General features: G+C 40.0%; 1 protein-coding gene across 2 annotated transcripts in view; it reads right to left on the bottom strand.

Annotated features, from left to right (window-relative positions):
• Positions 1–23,287, bottom strand: part of Mgam (maltase-glucoamylase) — a 174,428-nt gene that overhangs the window by 69,833 nt on the left and 81,308 nt on the right. For both annotated transcript variants that reach the window (XM_046434116.2, XM_058575723.1), the window contains 7 exons: positions 5,065–5,203; positions 4,128–4,261; positions 3,972–4,006; positions 3,764–3,880; positions 3,219–3,367; positions 2,560–2,644; positions 1,655–1,711 (listed from right to left, as the gene is read on the bottom strand). In XM_046434116.2, the coding sequence (XP_046290072.1) occupies positions 1,655–1,711; positions 2,560–2,644; positions 3,219–3,367; positions 3,764–3,880; positions 3,972–4,006; positions 4,128–4,261; positions 5,065–5,203 (716 nt within the window). The remainder of the gene's footprint in view (positions 1–1,654; positions 1,712–2,559; positions 2,645–3,218; positions 3,368–3,763; positions 3,881–3,971; positions 4,007–4,127; positions 4,262–5,064; positions 5,204–23,287) is intronic.

Below are 23,287 nucleotides of genomic sequence, written 5' to 3'. Positions count from 1 at the left end.
ACAAAGAATAGGGTCCAAAACATGTGAACATTAATTAAAGAAGCATTCCTTCATTAATCCCAACCAGGGGAAACTCATTTTTAACAAACATTAAAGTGTTCCTTTTCTCTAAGTATCTTGCTGCATCAAGTTTTATCTTTCCTTTTCATTCCTTGTACCTCTCCTTCTTCAGCAGAAGCTGTATTCTACTGAAAATTTGGGATAAAAGAAGTCATTCTAGAAAAATTGTTTCTTAGTTCTCACATTTGGCTTTCTTTAATGTGGTACACATACTTATTTTAAATGCATTAGTGTTTATAAAAGCAAACATTAGCTCTTCTACATAGTGAGCACCATGGGGAAATATGTCCAGGATGCCAACACCTACAGCTCAGTACAGTGCTTGGCACCTGTGTAAGGCAGGGGCCAGTAGGAGACTTGTGAGATGCCAGAAGTGCAAAATGTAGGAAAGACCTAATACGCCAGGTCACACAGTGCAAGCTCATCCACACAATGGTAGGCCACACTACACTGGGTACCCAGGGTCCTCCCTGGTTTAACCCTACCCCAGGCCCTGCAGCAGAAAGTCCCAACACACTAAAATGACTGTTAGTGAATATCACACTCCACAGAAATTCCCAACACACTAAAACAACTGTTAGTGAATATGAGTGTGACATGCACACTCAGGGCCAAGGCTAAGCTCAACTAAACAAAGTTGGCTGCTCTCTGCCCTGAAACTCCTGGCAGGAAAGCCCATAGCAGAATCCAAACACATTGCCACTCAAAGAAAAGACCCACAGGCAATAAAGAAGGGAAGACAGGAATGAGTGCTCCACAATACATAGAAGAGAGGACTGCACTTCCATTGCCTCACCCTGTTTTCACACAATCCCACTGCAATCCCTAGGATGAGAGGGGCCAGCACATGTGTTGCTCCCCACCTTCCTCCCGCATTTCTAGTCTCCCACATCGTTCTCCTCAGGAAGTCAGAAGAGGAAGCCTGACATCAGTGTGAGGACACTCCTCAGTCTTCTTCAAGAATCTTCTGTTTTCTAAAGGAACCCCCATCATGGAAAACAAATTCAAACACCTTGTTCTTTCATCTGGACTCCAGGACACAGGCCAACCCTACACAACAGCCTTCTTACATCCTTCTTTGGTCAATGCCCGTACACCTACTAGATTTGCAAGTGGAGGCCCAGGTCTGTGGATCCTTTGCACACTGCCTCATAGTCCACTTACTTAGGTAATTAATACAGAGTAATTTTGTTTCAGCATCTATACTGTAGAAGAAGAAATGTGAAAGAAGAGAGAGGGTGGAAGAACTCTCTCTGTATTTAGGGATTTTTCAGTAGGGGAGGATAAAAGTAAAAACTATAGCACAATTTCAAGAACTTACTAGTGTTTCAGAACAGGGAAGAGTGAATGTAGAAGAAAAGGCAATAAATGAAATGAATTCCCACAACAAGCTGAGTGAGAAACTAGATTTGTTGTTTCTCAATGCTCCTGTGAAAGAGTGGACCTGGCCCATGTGGAGGAGAGAAAACTGAGGCTACAAGGTTGTAAGCCACTTGTAAGAGACCATACAGCCAACTTGTTGCCTGAGGTCTATCAGATGTAAAATCTTTGTACCTACATGTTGCAAGTTGAAGAAATATTGAGAAAAACTTACTGTGTAGTAATCATACCAGCGGGCTTCAGGGAAATAGGCATTCACATTTCTGGCATTCTAAAATAAAACACAAACAAGCTGTGAGCATGAGGCACTGTTCTTAAGATCTATTAAGCAATACAGGCAGGAAAGGGATAGCCAGTTTGTGGTGGCCGATACCCATCTGTCTTAGAGTCCTAAAGATCAGCATTACTGAGGAAGTCTTCCATTCTTCAACATTTCAAACACAAGAGAAAAAACAAAACACAAAAAAGTTGACAGTCCCAAAAAAAGGGACTTCCACATAAGCCTTAGGGATCTAGGAAGTCACGAACAAGAATTATATTTGCTCACAGGCCCACGGGAACATCCCTCTAGATGATAAACACCTAGAGGTAGATGTGGATCAGGAGAACACTCTGGACGCAGAACAGGTTTGAGGAAGGTGTGATCTCTTGGTGTTTTAATCAGAATCCTAAGCTTCCATGGAGGAAGTGAAGACATGGTCTTGCTGCCTGCAGGACCTTGCACAAAAGCAAGGCAAGGCTGGAAGGGCTAGTAGGGGTTCTCAGGAAAGCCTGTTTCCGTGGTGACCGTGACTATGATGGATTCTTCACACTGAGGCCCCATCTAACCCTGGACTCCATATTTAATCAATAAAGTAAAATGATATCTCAATACATCACAAGGCTACCATTTTTAATTGATTGTCCAATAAACCTGAACTTCTAGGAACTAGCAGGAACTAGAGGAAACTGAGGCCAGAACACCTATGTGCTGCACTTCTGCTCAGAAGGAGAGGAAGACACAAAGGTAGAACAAGCAGCCATGTCCCGGGATCTACACGCACCAGGCTTCTTCTCCTGCCCCTATTCACACACCCTCACACCTGGGATCCACCACACATCTGAGGCCTCCATACTCACAGCCTGCAGGACGGGGCTGACAAGGAAGGCTGGACCCAGCAGGAACTGATCATCTATGTCCCATGTCACACGGTCTGACACAAACCTGGGAAGGTAAGAAGATGTCACAGTCAGAGTCCCAGCCCAAGTCCCCAAGGAACAACTCAAGTTCAGAGGCAAGTCTCCCCTCCAACTCCATCTTATGTCATCCTTAGTCTTTGCCTATATTGATCAGGAATACACAGACTTCAATATTCTACATGTCAAGTTACCTTGACATCACAAATGCTTCAGATATGTTTAGACACTTGAAAAATTCTCCACTGTTTCCAGATGGCACATTCAAACTGCAAGGAAGGCCCTCAATACTTTTTTTATGATGTCGACTCATTTGGCCTTAATTATTTCAATAGCTACACCACATACAGACGTCTGTGCATGCACAAATTAGAAAGAAATCAGGCTGTGTTGCATCATTTCAAATATTTTTCATTCAATAAATAGCCTTTCTCAATAACACATAGTGTGAATAAAACAGAGTTCAAAGTGTGGACTCTGCTTGGAGAGCTTATGACAAAATAAATCTTATCTTCATTGAGAAGAATTTTTTGCATCACCTGCCACCCTACAAAATACACTAAACTATGCATCAGTCCCTGGGACCCCAGCTGGACACTGACTCGTGCAGAAGAGGCCGCACCACAGTGCTGCCCTCCGTGTGGGCCTTGAACATCAAGGTGTACAGATATGGCAACAGGGTGTATCGGGTCTCCATCACACTCCTGGAAATATTCACAAAGGCAGCATCCCAGGACACAGGGTCTTGTCTCTAAGGAATAAAAGCAAAGGTGTTGAGAGCCCAACCCAGGGACCCTAGGGGGCAAAGAAGGTAAAGGAAAGCTTGATCCAAGTACATCACACACAGCTAAGATAAAGGTGATTACAAGTGACACTCTGAAATATACTGAATAGTCCGATAATAGTCAGTGAGGATCTTCCAGGAGACCTCATGGAACTTTCCCAGAAAAAACACTTCAGGGATATACTTGGAGCAATCCTTCCTATATCTAAAGACCCTCTGATAATCCTGTGCATTTTGGCAATTGTGAGGAGCTTTGATGGTTTTGAAAATCTCCCAGGAACAAAGATGGTCTGGACTGGGACTCCAAGGTGAAGGCTGCACAGCATGTGAGGCAAAGCACGTGAGGAAGGAGGAAGGTCCTACCCTGGTGCCAATGGTGTTGTGGTTCCTGGAGAAGGGGTAAAAGGCTCCCAGCTGCATCCAGCGAGCACACATCTCATACTCAGCATCTTGAAAGAACCCACAGATATCTGCTCCTGTCTGTAACCAGAGGAAATGAAACCAGCCTGTGGGTGATTGCTCACGGGTGTCAGTGTCCTCTTAGGGATGAGGAGGAGCAAAGGTCACTTACATAGGAGATGCCAAAGAGGCTGAACTCCATCATGCCTGCAATGAGAACCACGGCTGTCAGGAGAGGCATGTGTGTGCCCTGCCCTCTCCTCCCTCCTTTCCCAAGGACACCAGCTCCCTTCCCTGCAGCAGAGGCCCCTGGGAAGAAGCCACACACCAATGATAGATTTCTTCAGCTGGTCCCATGTGGCAGTGTTGTCTCCCAGCCAGTGTCCTCCCCAGCGGCCAGAGGAGGGGAATGTGGAGCGGGTGATGACGATCCCTCGCTGTCCAGTCACCTCCTGCACAGCTCTGTAGGAGGGGAATGTACAGGTGAATTGAGGACACAGCAAGAAGAATGGAATAGGGCTTCCCTTTCCATAAAAAGAACAGAGGACATGGTAACAAAATGTTGGTTACGTGAATGGCGGGAATATGGGAGACTGAGCAATGGAGAGGGTCCTACTGACCGATGGAGACAACACCACCTTCATGGTGTCGTAACAGGGATTTCACCATGTTTCAGACCCACTGGTTACCCAGAGAGTAAGAAATCACTGAATCCTGCCACTTATTTATTATCTCTTGGTTATCTGTATTTGAGGAATAGGAGAGAATATCATTATATGGGATTTTTCTTAGGATAATTTCTAATATTCATTGAGTTTAAAGGGTGTGGGCTACTTATTCCACAGAAGATCCATTTACTGTACATTAAAAATGGAAAAAATATGCTGACATAGAAGTTTTACTGTTGAAGAAAAGGTGAGATATGTACAGTCCTTATGTTCTCTTTACCTCACGTAACTAATGCATTTAAAGAAGCAACTGCACTGTGTAATACTAACTCGTACCATCACGTGAGTCTCCCCAAACAGAACTACTAGTTTCTCACTTATGGGACAGTATCGTATTGAAAGTTGACCTCCTACATATACCCACAGGGACTGGCCCCATGGTTAAGGAAAATTGGTTTCAAAAATAAAAATTGTGACAGTTACAATTAAATGTTCTTCAATCTTGCAATGGGATTGCTATGAAAAACTTAAAAGTTATGCCCAGCACTATGTGTCCCCACAGGCTGAGCCCACTGGAGAAGGAAAACAATGACTCACTCATATGTGGGTCTGGTCTGGGACCACCCGTACAGGCTGTGCACATCATAGTGTCGCACCCGGGAGCCATCTGGAAGGATCTGCTCACTCTCCATGCACAGGGTCTTGCTGCTTAGGCCCCGGTCCCTGGACTCCAGATCTGAGGGAAAAGATTTGGGAAGGTGAAAACCAGCCCTGAGCCTTTTAGTCCCTGACCTCTCCTTAAGGCATTTAACTACACATCTTAAGATTGACTTGACTTCACAATGGCCCCAACCATGGGATTGTAACTAAGAAAAGGGCTTTCTAGACAAATTCAGGAAACTTTCCCCCAAGAGATCCAGAAACTTGCACCAAAAAGTTTGGAAAAGGACTTGAAATGCTTTCGTTTCTGGCCCCCAATAAACCAGAAAACACAGAGGGCTCTGCTGGTCAGGATAAACCTCTGGTGCTGGGCTCAAACAATGATTATCTTCCATCTAGCCATGGAGAAGCCCAAGGGTCCTTACGTGGCATGTAGGGAGGATGGTTCAGACTGGCATCACTGCAGCCTGAAGGAACAGCCCCATTCACAAAGCTTGATGGTTCATTCATATCCTAGAAAAGTCAGACACAGACATTGCTTACTCTTAACTGAGAGACTTCTTGTCAATTGAGAGTCAAGGGTGTGGTGAATACATCATTTCCACCAGTACACGTGCTTGTGGGTACTGGTGTGTGTGCTTGCCCAGTCTGGCTCATCAAATCCAGATAAGAATTGGCTAAAAAAAAATAATTGATCCCTAAAGGATGACTGACTGGAAGGTCAAAACAATACTCCCTCGGGGTAAACAAGTTTCTGAGGCATTCTTGGCAATCTCCCTAGAGGTTTGACAGAGTGAGTTACAAGCTACAAGGAATATCAGTTCAGGAAATGCAGCATAACATATCCAAAGTCTTTCTTGGAAGTTATATCTATCACCTTGACTAAAAGTCTGACATTCATATGGTAAATCACACCAAGTTAAACACACACACACTTACAATCCACATGCCATCAAACTTCAAGCTCCTCTCTGGATTCTCTGGGTTGTTGTACAGTTCTGCAATTTCTCTCTTCCACCACAAGGCAGTTGAATTACGGAAAAAGTCTGGGAAGGCCACATAAGCTCGGTATTCCTATAAAAACATTTATAATTCACTATCCCAAATGAATATATCTTACAGAACCTAATTAATGAAAAGACTTGGACTACATTATGGCAGAGTGAAAATCTCAATAGAGCCTACCTTATGTTCTTGATAATTGAGAATACATTGAGGGCAATGAGGAGAATTATGGATGAATTTGACACATTTGAAAATGTCCATAATCTGTTTCCTTTTCATGCCATCATGAATGCTATCAATTGACACCCTGACCCACTATCCCCGGCTTCAGATTCCCGACCTGCACTTTCTATCCTGCCTTTTCATAAGCTCTCCCCAAATCCTGCAGGGGCAGGGAACAACTGTATCTGGAAAGGGCAGACACCACAGGCACTGTACCAGAGGAAAGGCAACGACCAGGTGGCATGGCAATGTGTCATATCCACTGGCAACATGGGAGAGGGGAGAGATTACATTTCATGACATTAGACTGGCATTCATTAGTGTTCTGTGGCTTCAGAATCATGTGAGCATTGCAGTTTTGTGTAATATAATATGGAAGAATTTAAGGAGGAACCTCAATAAATGTCTCCTTTTCTGCTTCTTTCATCAAGCAGGAAAAGCAATGTCTTCAACTTAGCATGGAAAGTGGATTCACATATCAGTTCTTAAATAGATTGTAAGGGTTTTAGATCAAAGACTTTGTCTTATACACTTTTGATTGGTCTTTATGATCCCTACAATGCAGAGCTTAGAAAGTGTCATAAGAATAAAGGAATGATAATAAATATTCAGTGTTTAATTTGGGAAGAACATCACTCAGTAGCAGCAAATATGCCTGAATGTCTATATATTCTATGTTGTTTGTTAGAAAACACTCTGATCCTTGGTGTATCTCAAAACAATTGAGCCTCCTCTGTGGTAAACTCTGCCTCATATGATGTAATGAGCTAAATAATGCTGGAGGATAGGAAGAATCCCCTAAGAGGAGTTGATATAGGCAAGCTCAAGTTTCTTGTATAATGCAAAAATGCAAGTGGGATCCATATGTCTAGATAAAAGTCAAATGAGGAACACCAATAAGAAAACTCTAATGGGGCTGTGGATGTGGCTCAAGCGGTAGCGCGCTCGCCTGGCATGCGTGTGGCCTGGGTTTGATCCTCAGCACCACATACAAAAAAAGATGTTGTGTCCGCCGATAACTAAAAAATAAATATTAAAAAAATTCTCTCTCTCTCTTGCTCTCTAAAAAAAAAAAGAATAGAAAACAGTAATGGATCATCATGCACAGATCTGGTTCTCAGAGGACAGAAAGGGCAAGGGGCCATATCACTGAGAACTTTGGATTCCTTTGTTAGAAAATGGAAATAGAAAAGTATGGAAATAGACACAGAATCTTTCATCACATGGCCATGTCAGAAACCATGGTATGTGTGGAGAGTGGGGATTAAAGAAATGAATCATGATCAGCTGTTTGAGAGACAGAACTGTATCTCCTCTAGGATACACGTGGTAAATCAGCCCAACCATGGTTTTCTAACTTTACTAAATGCTGCTGTATTGATCCTTACCCATGTAGTAAAAATTCCCTCCCCTTCGCCAAAGTGCTATCCAAATTCAACTCTTGCCATATCGCTTCTGTCCTAAAATTGTGATGTTCACATCTGCACAAAAGCCCTCAGAATTACTTATTACAATCCATTGCATGATACTGCAATTCAATTCCTAGATGCCACCACAAACTTACTGAATCAAACAGTGAGATTCAGACTCAGAAATCTGCTTTTCCACTACTTCATGGATGAACATTTACTTGCTTATTTGCTTACTTGCTTGCTTGTTTATATTACCCTCAGGAATTGCAGACCTGAGCATCAATAATCTCACTTTAATTCGTCTCAGCACATGGGTACTACTAATTTAATGGTTATAATTATTCTAAATACCAATAATCTCTTACAAGCTATCTAATATATTTTTGGTACCCAAATGAAGCATTTCTCATCAAAGGTACAATTTCACATTGGGGTCAAGAGAATTCTTTGTGAAGAATCCCCTGCTATTAGAGGTAAGAGCATCCCTAGTCACTGCCCACCAAATATCAAATGATGCTCCCACATCACTGAGATAACCAAACAGCCACACGGACTTCTGAATCCCCTCAATATGGCAGTCCCAAATGGCTGATGAACTGTGTTAATTCATGAACTCAAGGTAACAGCCAATGCCTTCAATAATGAAAATGACCTTCTACTAAAGACAGCGAATTTGTGTGTCAGATTGGCTATGCCATGACTTGATTCTATGTCCTTATGGGTTGCCTGGATCACTAAACCTCAAACAATCCTCAGTAAGAAATGAAAAAACAAGTACTGAGGTTTTCTGTCTTATTTCCTTATTAGCTAGAAAGTAGATACATACACAAATAATAGATGAAAAATTAATACTTAGGTGAATTGATAGGAAGAAGAACGAGGGAGAAAGAGAAAGAATGAAAGGGTGAGAGACAGATAATGATTCGGTACTAGTCAAAAGAAAAAAATAATCTTGAATTGATTTTGAATCATTCCTACCAATCTTCCCCGGTAAAATTCTATTTCTTTTACTTTATCTATGTACTGCAAAAATTAAGAATGCAGAATATAATTCCAGATAATCTGAACAAAAATATGAGTATCTCATTTTGATTCTAGAGTCCGACTGTTACCACCTGGGAATCAAAAGTCACAGACCAACTAGTACTATACTCCCTCCTGTGTCCCAGAACTGAGCCCTCAGTCCCCAGACTGTCCTAGTCTTAATATCAGTCTTTATCTATAAGAATGACCACTATCCACCAAAATTAACTAGTCTAGATAAGGCATGAACATGTGGCCTAACTGTGCCAGTTCCATCCCTTACTAATGTCTTTCTCTTATCCCTCCATCCACTCACTAGGATCCTCCAGTATAGGAAATGTCCCCTAAGCAGAGCCTTCACCCCTGAGATCCTATAGTAGCTAATAGCAAAATTTATAGATACTGTACATTGTTCCCACAATACTCTTTTTTTCTGATTAATCCTTGACCTTGAGAGTTTCAAGAAATTACAACTTATGCTACCTTGATTACCATATAGAAGCCATATTCTATGGCCCCTTGATCCTTGGTAGGTATCCTTGGAACTACTTTCTTTGACTTCTCAGTACTTTTATCAATATTCATAAGCTTCACATGTTCTACTATAATTTCTGTCCAGAAAGAATAATCATTGCTGAAGAGTGGATAAAGAACTACCAGAAAAATATTGGTTCTTCTGAAGAGGCCAGATACCACCCTGACAGCCCTGCTCAAAAGTATTAGAGAGCAACTGATGACAAAGCAGACAGGCTGCATCAGTTCCCTTGGTACACTTCTTGGCCAGAACATCTGGCTGAAGTCATCATGCACCAGTGTGGAACCATGTATTCTTTCAAGCAACAAATGCTTAGTAAAGCTAGAAAGAAACCTGGGTCAAGAAGCATGGGACAACTTCATTGCAATCAAATACCTGCTCTCAAGAGTAAATTTTTAATCAATACCGGAACCTCAGAAGTAAAAGTGAAGCTGAGAGACCCAATAACTAAAGACAAAGGTTAGAGATACTAGTAAAAAGGAATACTCAATGCAACAACAATAAGATACAGACTCATTCTAAGATTGGTCTTCCTTGAAAGTTTCATACATTGGAAACTCAAAAGGCCTATGAAATTAGGTGGCTTTGAATTTTAAATAACCATTTGTCTCCTAAAACCATGGACAAGTAATTTCACTTCTTTGTCAGTTAAGTCCCATAGATAATAATACCTACCTCCCAATTAGACATTAAACAAAACTGCATTTAAAGTAATTCACACAAAGACTGACACACAGTACACCTTTCCTAGGAGCTTTTCCCTTGTTTTGCCAAAGTCTTTGGCAGGGCATGTTCAGGATAGTGGGTATGGGTTCCATTCCTAACAACCTGGCCTTCACCCAACATCCACAAAGGGCTCTTTACCTCCACTTGACTGTCCCAGTCTAGAGAGCTGTTAACAACAATATCAGGGTAATCAGGCCACACCTGCAGAGAGAAAAATATTTAACAGCAATGCACTTGGCAGTTTACCTAAGAAGGAATTCCTAAGACTGTCAACCACAGCCGTAGAGGGTAATAATACTTTTGATTATCATGTAGGGTTTATCAATATAAAAGTGAAATCCACAAAGTCCTCAATATATCAATAAATACTAACTAAAAAAATGGAAACTAATGACATCAGTATCCACAAGAAAAGCGTAAAACACACACAAACACACAAACTATGGCCCTCTCCCATGATGGAGACTAGTAGTCACCACTTAGATCATACCTTTCCCCAGACAATGCCTCCACCATTTGGATATTTGATGAAGACATCATCCTCCACTCCCCGAGTGAAGGCAGGATAGGGCTGTGTCTCATTGCCAGAAATGGCTGGGTCCTGCAAGCAAAGCACAAGTCAGTCAGCAAAACAAAGAGAGAGATTGACAAGGGACACAGAAAAAGAACTTCTTCATTGGGAGGTCCCTAGCTTCCACCTGCCCTCTAGAGTTTCTGGGAATCTCTGGAAATATACTCTTCTTATTGTACTTGGAGTTCTCTGTTCTTCATATGGATAAAGGGACAAGAAATGTGGTTCTCCACAAAGCCCAGTCCTTCTCCCAACACACTCCATCCACACAGGCACAAAAGGACTCACCAGGATGAGGATGACCCGCATCCCATCAGCCCTCATGCGATTGATCAGGGCTGGAAACCCAGCAAACTTGGGGCTGAGGGTAAAGTCCAGCTGCCGCTCCATGTAGTCAATGTCTGAGTACTGCACATCCTGGGGGAGGATACAAGGAAACAGTGGCTGCTGGTGCTGAAAGTCCAGCTCCCAGAGGAGAAACACTCTCCCCTGCTGATGGTGAATTGAAATGGCTTCCTGTTGACTCTTGCCAATCCTAGCTCTTTCAGTATGGAAACTAGAAAATTCATCTAATTTTTCAAACTTTTACTCAAAATAGAGATATAATATAAATCAGTAAAAATAGGATGATAAAGCCTCTATATCACGGCTATTGTGAGAATATAATAGGGAAATTACTTTGTCAATAGCTATTATAAGGTTTGATTGCATTCCCACCCCCAGTGTTGCCCCTGATAAAAACAGTTTATATTAAGAAGAAAAAAAAAGTTAGCTACTCAGTTGTAATACAATCTGGATGGTAAGTTGGCTTCAAAACTTAAAAAAAGAAAAACAAATTCTCATAATTACTGTCGGCATGCAATCCCAGAGGTAATTAGAAACAGCTGTCTTATAAGAATATGGTACATTGCATGATGTATTTCCCATTAATGGAACAATTGCAAATAATTGAACAATGAGTAGAATAAAATTCAATTTGAAACGGCTCTGCAGGATCAGTTATAATCATTCAATCCTGCTACGCCTCAAATGGATGATAAGAATTTATTACCATGTGTATTTCCTTTGGAAACATATCTAGAAGCCCTACATTCAGCCAGTGAGTAGCTCAGCACTGATAAAATAATGTTTGCAATACAAAAATTTTGGAATTCATCAATACATAATCATTGAATTGGGACTAATTTTATTTAATTACCACTACTATTCTTGAGGGAAATTTAATCTCATGGTGCCAAGGACTTTTAGAAAAATGTCTAAAAATAAATAAAAGAAATGGAATCATACTAGAGTTGAAAAGTTCTGGACACTGCCCTATCTTCTTACTCTGAGTCACTGAGTCTACAATGGTATAATATGGAAGCTAGGCCCCACCTGAATTACTGTCAGGATGGAACTCAAAGTGTCATCAAGTCAGAAAAAAAACTTTTGTGCTTTTGCTGAACCCCACAAAAACCCAACAAATAAATCCAGACACAGAGAAGCCTGAGTTGGCTATGAGCTCATAGAGCCAGTGCACCAATACTGAGACATACATAGGGGATCTGGGCAGCCACCATCTCATCATACAAGCTGGAAATCTCAGAATCATTCTCATATCCATAGCGACACAGCTGGAACCCCAGGGACCAGTACGGTACCATCACAGGTCGGCCAATCACCTAGAATATGGACAGAAATATTATTCCTTACAGGAATGACTCAAATGAAGTTGTACAACAAATAATAAGAATATTTTTCTAGTGCCCCAAGATAGACAATCAACATATTCAAATCCAGAGAACTCAGCAGATATAAAATTACTAGGATACCTTGAGAAAGCTTCTTTCTAGACTAAAGTTCATTCTCTTGGAATTCTGTACAGTCTAAATTCACTCTCATTCCTAGAGGTGGTCTAGGTTATTGCTGAAGAGAACAGATCCCAGAGGGAAAGTGCCTGGTTAATACACAGGCTCATGTCCTCCTGGTTCTGTGACCTTGAACAAAATTAAGTAATCTCTTCATGTTTCAATTCTTCACTGGTAAACTAAACATAAATGTAATGTCTGCCCCACGCTGTTTTCATGAGGACTTAATGACTTAATACATTTAAATGGTCTGACATGCAGTAAGAGTGACAGAATTTGTTTTTGTTTTCACAAAAATTACAACTGTCTTCAACAGTCCCAAATATTACCTCCATTACCATCACATCAGTCCCCCATCTTCACTATCATAACCCCATCACACACACAATCCCCAGCATTTTCACCCCATCATCTTCCCTATCACCACACAATCACCATCATCAACATACCCAACATGCTCATAACTACCATCCCCACCACTTTAACCAACAGCAGATGACCATTACCATTGTTAACATCTCTATCACCACCACTCGTACCTCGAATACTCTCTCCATTACCCTTACCATCATTAGTACCTTAAGCACCACTACTACAATCCTCACACATATGGTCATTTCCCCACCTCAACATTCCACAACCACTCTTACCTATACCACTACCACAACTCTCAGCACTAGGATCTTATCCTCTCCATCATCACTTCAAACCACTAGGCTCAGTATTACCTCAGGTGCAGTGACTACTTTACCTAATGTGAAATAATTAGACTATAAATTAATGGTTATTGGAAGGTACCTATTGCTTGTTATTATATAATATGCCTGGCTCTAAGAAAGACCTTAGAGCCTAAGGTCTACTTGTCAGAGTGAGTTTTAATAATGAATGAGTATTTGGGAACATGGAATGTGCCATATAAATACTTGATGATCAGTTGAATTTCATCCTACCTCTGTGTACTGTTGAGTGACAAGCTCTGGAGTTGGCCCCAAGAACACATAAAAATCCAGAATTCCCCCTGTGGTACGGTATGTCAGAGCAGGTGTGGGCTGGAAAGTCACATCTGAAAAGATAGGAAAGTGACAAATGAAAACCAAGCTAGAGACCTACAAGACAAGGAACAATCTGTGAAATCCCTAACTTCATTCTCTTGCACTCTACTTAACAGCACACATTCTGTACTGCACCCAAATGAAATTGTAATAGTTCAGTGAAAGTCTACAGAGTCCTACCCCAGGAAGTTTTCCCTTTGGTATGCCTCATTATCTCATTGTAATTATCATTATGTTATTTTAAAACTATTGATATAACTTCTACTTCAGAATAGTTTAATAGACATATGGAGTGGCAAAAAGATTACTCAAAAGGTCTGTGTGCACCTCACCCAGCATCCACCAATGATAACATCTCCTTAAGCCTTGGATGAGTCAAACAAAGGAAAATGACATGATATAATATTATTAACTGCAGTATGGAACTTTTTCAGAGTACACCAGTCTTAATGTAGACATTTTTATCCCCAGGCCCTGAATTTTCAACCCTATCTTATATACAGAATAAATTAATATCTTCATACTTAAAGATGTGAGTGCTGTGACTTAATTCAACATGAATATCATCTATGCAGATACTTCCAACTTAATAACCTCTAGGACACCTGGGACTAACTTGGACTTCCTATCCTTCATATGGAATTTCTGTCGAAATAGAATTATATTAAATCTTGTTATCTCATGCTACAAGGCTGAAGTCAACAGAATGGAAAGAAGAAAAACAGCCACTGTCCTCTAAATAATTTTGACATTAGAAAGCTGCTAGGTCAAGGACATTCTACAGTTTCACAGGATGACTGACTGGGAGACAACAATAGAAGGAGTGCTGGCATCATCCTACCCATGGCATTGCTATTCAGCAGGAGAACTCCATGGGCACTGCCGTCCTCCTCTAGTCCCATGTAGTAGGGGTGGACGCCATAGGAATTCTTCTTGTACTGAGTGTCACAGGGGAGAAATCAAAGGAGGTTAGAAGTCATTGTACATGATAAAGAATCCTAGAAAAACTTGTTTACTGAGATGGATTTGGTCTTCCATCTAAAAGGAGTAAAACATATAAAAAGCACAAATGAAAATTATCCTATAGTCTAAGAGCAGAAAAAGAAAATCTGAGTCTGGGATCATGTAGCACAAGGTGACCATGATGTATGTGGGAGGAAAGAGGCAGAGAGGCACATATCCACAGGGCTCCTTGCTTACCCCGGGGGGTTCATCTCTGGAAAACATGCCCCACGTGTGCCAGTTCAAGTCTCTCCTGAAGGCTGTGTGCTCATTTTCCCCAAAGCCATAGATGTACTTGGAGGGCAGGCGGGTGGAGATGCGGAGGAACATGTCATTGAAGGTGAAGCCAAGGAGCTGAGAGTCCCAACTGCAACACACACACAAAAGGGTACATTCAGAAAAGAAAATCACCTTGCCTATTGCCTTCCAAATGCTGACTTTTTAAGGACAACAGAAGCTTTGATTCTCACCACAACCCAGAACCCAACATCTCCCAAACACACCACAAAGTCTTTTGATGATAATAATCACAGATATCCCCACTATGAACTTGGAGTTTTCCTTCATATTCTATTTCTCAATTACATGGCCTGTTTTCAGTGTTCCCTCCACAAAACCAAATTCAATCCATCTCACCATCTCAGCTGCTAACACTCCACACAAGCCTTCCTTCAGCTCTTTCCCTTGAATAGTCCATTCCCTACAGCTTTCCAGACGGATATGTTTAAGTATCTCTCGTCATGTCACTCCCTGGTGACCCTCTTCCATGGCTTCTCATGGACACACCTCATGAAGCCTTCCAGGCTGCACCTGATCTAAGCCTTCCTGACACCCCAGCTTCATCTCCCACCACTCACCTCCTTGCTCGCTTCCTTGATTTTGTTCTATTCCTTGACATGCCAAGTGTCATCCTATATCTTGACCTATGTTCTTGCTCTATCACAAATGCTTTTCCCTACTCCAAAGGCCCCATATAGGGGTTTCCTTCTCTCCATCCAGAATCAACTTCAAAAGTTAACCCTTCAATATCAAAAGCAATAACCTACCATAACTCTTGATTACCTGTTCACCTGTTCGTTTACTTAATTATCAACATCAACTTCCTTATAATATTGTCATTTAAATTATTGTTACAGTGGTGAGATCAGAGGAATTATCCATCTATGAATATAGTACCTAAAACAATACCTAATATAGTGAAATAACCCATAAACACTGAATGGATGAATTCCCCAAACATGCAACAGATTCAGCCATCATTCCAGATTGCCAAACACCTTCCCATAAGAACACAGCTGAAGGAAATAGCTTACTCATGGATCTGGAAATGGACAGAAGAGGCCTGAGCCAGTAACCAATCAGGACAATAGGCCAGACAAGAAATGTACAGTTACATGGAAATTCCAAATTAGAAAAGAGCCACGTACATTACAGTGCCTGTACTCTTACGGCGAATTTCTATTCCAAATGGATTCTCCTTAATGAGGACATCATAGAGTCGACTCTCTGGGGTGCTGGATGGACTCCTTGTTATGTTCAAGGGGACTGGGACTTCATAACGACTCTTGCTGGGGTCATAAATCTAGAGCAGAAGAAACTGACTTTAAATAAGAATATAGATACAGGGAATAAGTTCTGGATTACAATTAAACACAGTTTAATTACATTGATGATACCCTAAGTACATGTATGAAAACATGGATGGTATTAATATACATTGTATACAAACAGAGATATGAAATATTATGCTGTATATGTGTAATGTGCATTATTCTGCATTTTGCTGTCACATATAACAAATTAGAATAAAAAAGAAAAAAATGCTTAGAAGAGATAATGTTTAATTTTATCATCATTAATGAGATGCTTTCTAAATGGATAATCTGATTATTTTGAGTTAATCACACCATAATGAGAATTTTACCAAACAACATATACATTGAGTAAATGGAAAATTATTGTCTGTCAAAAATAATTTAGGCATGAATAATACTCTAAATCTACACCCTTAGAAGAATGTGAACATCATTGGCAATGAATCTAAATGGCATATATTTGCATTCTTTAAGCTCATGATATGTGGGATTTAAGTGACATATCAAAGAACAACATCAGATTTAATATTTTTATCTAAATCCATTATATTTTATTATTAAGGCTTCAAGTACAGTATCAATTCCCTTGACTCTTTGTGCTAACTTGTAACTTCATTGTGAAATGAGCGTGGTTTATAACTGTATCCTTTATTATTTTGTGTTTGTATAGTAATATATATAAATATCTAAAAGTATTCAATATTGAAAATTATTTCATTCACAATATGAACTTGGATTAAAATAATTAGAGATATCCTTGCTAAAAATGATAGATTAAACATTTCATGAGTATCTCACAAATGCCTGCAAAATATATAAAGGCAACTTTGGATATGAACTTAATTACAAAAGGCTATGGTTTTAAGAATTTCTCTTGCTAATGGATAGTTAAAGAGAAGGATTCATGACACTTTGGTAATGTGAGTAAATGTACAACTCTAGAAATTCTGAGAGTACAGCAAGGAGATGCCTAACAATGTTTCTGGGTCATTGAAGTAGTTCCATGGGAGAATTACAGCCTGAGTCATAAACTTTGAAGCTATAAGCAAGCACAAGAAATGAGATCAATCATTTTTGTAAAGCAACAGCAAAAACAAAGGCACAGAGTATTAAAGGCATCTCAGAAAGATGCAAGTGTTTCGGAGAGAGAAACTGTATGGAAAGTGGTGGACTAGCTGAAAGCAAGTTCTTCAATTTTGAGCCTTTATGGGCCCACAACCAAATATCAATGCTATAGTGATGACACTAAAAACAAGAACAAACACAGAAAATAACAACAAACAAAACAGACATCATTCCTTACATTAGCACATGTTACAGATCTGAGAGTCCAAGTTGATGTCGCACAGGTGAACAAGTACTATCCATGAGCCTCTGTGTTACGTTTCAGAAGCACAAAGAGGAAAGACACATTCTGGCCACAGAAAAGCTGACAGTTTACAAGGGAAATAGACACAAAAACAGCTGGTCCACACGTAGGCTTTAGATGTAATTAAACAATATAAGGAAAAGAAATTATTGCATTTCAATGGCTATTTAAGAGACCTCAATTTCAGTGTTCAAAATCAAACTCTTACACTGAAAACATACAAACCTATTCAGTACTTCCTCATTTCAGGTAATGTCACCATTGTCAACACAGACATGACAAAAATATGGTATTCATTTTTCAAGTCTCCCTCTCCCTTATCTACATTTACCATAAAGTCACCAGATAATGTAAACCCTACCATCTTAGTCTAAAATATCCACTTTTCCCCATCTCTTTTCCTATAGTCATCCAATCTCAAACCCCACTGGAACACATATTTGAGAACATCTTAACTTGTCTCTCTCTGTTTTGTTCTCCAAAAACCTCCTTAGAGTAGCCACAAAACATCTTCAATTGCAAATTAGAACAGCTCTCACTGGCAATGAATTCTCACTGTGCTTTGAAATAGGATAGTAATCTAGTGCCCTATAAATTGAACCTTAAAAGAATTTCACATTTTAGAGTTCTATAACCTAACTTGAAAATATAATGTCACTAAAAAGGGCCTACTCAGTACCTGACACAAGTACCATGTTTACCTTAAATTGCAGCATTTCATCCTTATGGTAGGTCACCTGCAGGTGGAGGGGATTCACAGGTGTGGAGGGGAAGGTGTTGGCATAAACAGAAGGCTTTAAGGAGATGTCAGCCGTGGCCCCATGGGAGTTGTACTGGACATTGCTCACAGAGTACAGATCATTGACAAAATAACAATGAGGGACTCCAACAGAACTGGATTCCTGGAAAGGAAAGTTGAGATTGTAGATCAACAGGTGGTCCTAGAGTTGTCAAATAGAAATAATCAGAGAAGGCAATCTGTATGAGATGGAGCCAACACATCATTCTTTCATGTACATATAATAAGATATTGACAAAAAGTAAATTTCTAGACACAAAGCAAAATACTTATTAAAAATACACCATTTCAATCCATACTTAATCTTCAAGACCAGGTTCCTTGGAAGCCCTGTTTCTATGGAATTGAAGTAGGCACCTGGGTACTAGGGCTATGCTCAAGAAATTGCTGCCTAAGGTTAAAGATCTGGGCATCCATCAACACCTCAGTGAGGTTACCTCCCAGGCACAGCCTCGGGCAATGCAGTTTGCTTCAGAAGCACCATGCTCATCAGGGTAGCAGTCTATTTTTTCTTCATCTCTGATGATTGTGTTCCACTCCACTGTGTATTCCTCTCCCAGCACAAGACTGATCTCTGTGATGATGGCAACCTGAAGGAGTGGAAAACAAAGGAAAAATTCCTTTGCTGGACAAAGGCCTGGCAATGTCTAAGTATTTTTAATTACACATGTAGGCATCAGACCAGACTCTCAGCAATCTAAGTGTCATTTGATTGTAGTTGCTATGAAGGAGCTATACATATGGAAGAGGAAATATTCAGTAGCAATATGGCAAATGTCACAACTCTATCAAAATCTTGAGCATTATATTGTGGAAAGAATGAGATCAAATAAAACCTGCTGTGATCACCCTTTTCCTTTCCTTTCCTGAGTCCTTCACCTCTTCATTTTGTCAATGAATTTCTTGCTAATCTGACATTAAGTTTACCTTCTTGCCATCCAGTCGCCAAACCAATATCTCCCACCGGACTACAGCGGTGGTAAGAACAGAGGAATAGAATCATTTGTCTATGTCCTCATTTCATTTTCTCTTTGGAATCATAGACAGTTATTTCAATTCTTTGGGCCTCAGTTTTAAAAACTGCAAAACTGGTGAGTTGGAAAAATCTTTGCATATTCTTCCATTTCTAACATCTAAGGGTCTTCAGTTCTCTACACCCAGATACTCAAAACTTGAAAGCTTTTAGGAGACCACCTGTCATGCCAAAATTTAATGTTTTTCTGTGTGTTTTTCTCATCTTTGGCATGTCTTTAAACAGCAATTTGCATATTTAACATTCTCATTTGTTGAAGCAATAAGACCTCATTTTAAGGATCATCAACTTTTTCCCTGTTTCTCTGCTTATGTCTTGCACCTGTCTTTCCTACAAAGATCACCCTACCCCCACCTCCAACAAGACCATGTTTCAAAGATCATTGAGATTGTGTTAGAATCAATCAAGTGTGACTGTCTTGATTTGGCACCACACATCCTCCAAAGTGTGACCACTAGTTTCGTCATGTTCAGAGCAATGTTCTTGCAAAGAGAATCCAACTTAAGGTGGGTACCCGAGATTTATGGACTGACAATGCAGGACTATTCTCAGTCTGAGTTGGCTTATTCTGCTCTCTCAACTTGGAGTGATTTCCCATAAAAATGCCCCTTCAGGAAGACATAATTCATTGCTTTCTTCCTTGCTCTTTCCCAAATTTTAGTAAACAAAATTCCTCAAAATAGCTCCCTTTTTGACTATGTAGTATAGCTATGACCATGAAAATGTGAGTACTAGTTCCTGGAGAGTTTCTGGCCAGGTATTTATTTCTAGATTTAAGAGTATTTTCTATCCTATCCCTATACCTCTTCCATCTGTCTCCCTACACACTCTTTCCTCTCTCTCTTCCTATAATGTCCTACAACCAGTGCATGCTGACAGAAACTAAGCAGCCACTTCCTATCACAAGAGAAGAAAAGACCTCAATCACAACAACATTGAGCCATTGAACCATGCCTGCCTGTAAACTACTATGTCTATTACTAGTGTCTACTTCTATACAATGACTTGCAGAAAGAAAAAATAAAAAAGTCCAGCTTGGTACCATTTGGGGCTTCCTTTCCCTTGTAGCTGATGAAGCCAGACCTGACATGCCACTTTCTAGGCCCAGCACCAGACCTGTTATCTGAACAAAGCTCAGCTCAACTGCTCCACTAAACTTTAAATATCAATTAAATCATGAGCGAACCATTTCCTATATGTTGATTTGGCCCTGGGTGTCTTCCCAATTGTTCATGTGTATAAATCATGACACCTCACTACCCACATTCAAACAATAAAGGAGTTCCTCAGGTCTTATTAATTAACTTATTAATCAAATATGAATTGAGCTTGTTTTCCCACATGAATCCTTCATATACCTTGCACTTTGCCATATACATAACCCGCCATACAGAAATTTATTCCTAACTTCATAATATGTATGTCCTCAAATGTGCTTTCAGAACAAAAAGTCTACTGCCATGATAGTACAGGACTAAACTGACGTATTTTCCCCAAATTTGGAAGGTCTCTCATGAATCATGTTAACCCAGAAGCTACAATGCCAGGTACTGTGGTCAGGACCATTGGAAGAAAGGATTTCTCATAAGACTCAGCATCAGAGTGAATGATGATAGGCTATTCAGGATGGCCATGTCTCCTCACAATCATTGAGAAATCATTTATTATTACTATCTAACCAAATAGGTACCCATCAAGTGGAATCACCAATTCTTAGTCCTAAACTGGTTTTTTAGAATATATGTGTTGGAGATAACTTCTACTCATCTCTTTAAAGTTTTCAAAAAGTGGGAACTTCAGTATTTGAATTCATGGGACTCCTTCCTCCCAACTTTACCTTTCAGCATCAGCCATCAGCTTCCAGATCCCTTTTCTTCTTACCTGTTCCACACTTTCCTAACTCTGCTCTCTTATGTATCCTGTAACTAAAATGTTGAAAGTGAAGCCAGTGAGACAGAGGAGAACTCTGAGAGGCTGGGGAAAGAAGGATCATCATCCCTGGTGAGCAGGACCTCCCTGTCTTACTAGCTCTGCCCATCACCTCTTCACCACTTCCATTCCCAGGCCCCTGACTTCCCCACCACAGGCATCCACACAACCTCAGGAAGCAGGAAAACCAAGGTGCTATGAATAATTCTGGAAAAACAACCTCAATACATGGATTTTTACCTTCAGCTGAGCATCATATGTGACCTTGGGAGCAGTCTGACTCAGGACACCATTGTGTTTCACTGTAACGTTCCTGGGTTCCTGTGTCCCAAAGATTTTAATCTGCTGAAATGCTAAATTATTGGGATCCTTGTAGGTTGCTTGTGAAATCTTCACATCCAGGCGGTTCTGAAAGTCAAAATAGCACAATGAAGCCCAAAGCTGTGCCTCTAAAACATAGATTCTCCAGCCACTCAAATGCTCCATCCTAGCCAGAAGCTCCCCACTGCTCTGAATACCTCTTAGCTGTCCCAACTAACAAATGCTGTGTGTATAAACTTACTTTTATAATACTCTTAGAAAACAAAAACAATCAGGAACAGACACACACACTCATTTTAGAAAATCACATTGAGTTTAAAAAAAAAAAGCACACTGACCAACTGCTTTGATGCATCAATATTATTGCCTACTTTTGATAAGATGGATGATACATTATTGGGACTGAAGTCTTATATGGCATTGTGTTGTTTACCTGTAGCCATTATTGTTATCATTTACTTATTTTTATGAAGATAGAATCATAATTACACACACACACAAGCACATATGAGCCTATGGTAGACAAAATCTCATACCTAAGATTTATAAAAATGTGCTACTCACTTGGGTGGCAGAAAACTCACAGAAAAGGTAAACTTTATTGGCCACAGTATCTGAAAGCAGAAGAAAGACGAGTCAGAATGGCCTGCCCACCACACAAGAACAATTTCCATCTACCTCTTCTTAAAGCTCATTCTGCAGACCCTAGGGGCAGGATTTCCTTCCTTTCATGATGCAGTATGATCCCACAATATATATACAGTACTATCCCACAATATATATTCATTCATCTACATGTGATCACAGGTGTTTCTATATCTTAGCTCTTATGAACAATGCTGCAATTAACATGGGGGTGCACACATCTTTTGACAAGCCAATTTCATTTTATTAGATATATACTCAGAAGTGGGATTGCTGGATCATAGGATAGTTCTGTTTTCAATACTTTGCGGAACTTCTATATTGCATCCCAAAATTCCTGTACCAGTTTGCACTTTAAACAGTTTTGTTCCACTTTCTCCTCATGATCATCCACACTTGCTATGTCCTCTTTTTCACAGTAAGCATCCTAACAGGTATGAAAAGATATCTCAATGTAATTTCTCTGCTGCTAGTGAATTTAAGGACCTTTACATATATGTCTTAGTCAATTTTATGTTTTCTTTGGAAAAAATTTCTATTCAAATCCTATGTCCAATTTTAAAATCTGGTTATTTATTCACTTGCTATTGAAACATAATTTTCCTGATGTATTTTTGTGTTAAGACACTTAGCAGATATGTGGTTTGCTCATATTTTCTCCATCTGTGGGCTCCCTTTTCATACTGTTGATTGCCAAGTTGAGCAGAAGATTTCTAGCTTGATATAGTCCCACTGGTTTATTTTTTTACTTTTCTTATCTATACTAGTTTTGGTGTCAACTCCAATTAAATACTTCCAAGACCACTGTATAATAACCTATTCCCTATTTTTTTTCTCCAAGGAATTATGCCTTTAGCCCTTAACTTTAAGTTTTTAATATAGTTTTCACAATAACTGAGATATAGAAATAACCAAATGGTCAACCTACAGAACAATGGAGAAAAAATTGTGGTAATACATAAAAGGAATATTTTTTAGCCTTAAAAATAAGAAAATCTTGTCATTTCTGACAATATGGGTGAAGCAGGAGTACTCCATACTAAGAGACACAAGCTACACAAAGCAAAGAAAGAA

This window comes from Marmota monax, unplaced genomic scaffold (assembly GCF_021218885.2).
Source record: "Marmota monax isolate L192 unplaced genomic scaffold, Marmota_monax_Labrador192_F-V1.1 WCK01_AAM20220418_F8-fsc00122, whole genome shotgun sequence".
In the NCBI taxonomy this organism is placed as follows: domain Eukaryota; kingdom Metazoa; phylum Chordata; class Mammalia; order Rodentia; family Sciuridae; genus Marmota; species Marmota monax.
Note: the sequence above shows the minus strand (reverse complement) of the source record. Positions and strands in the feature narration are given on the sequence as shown.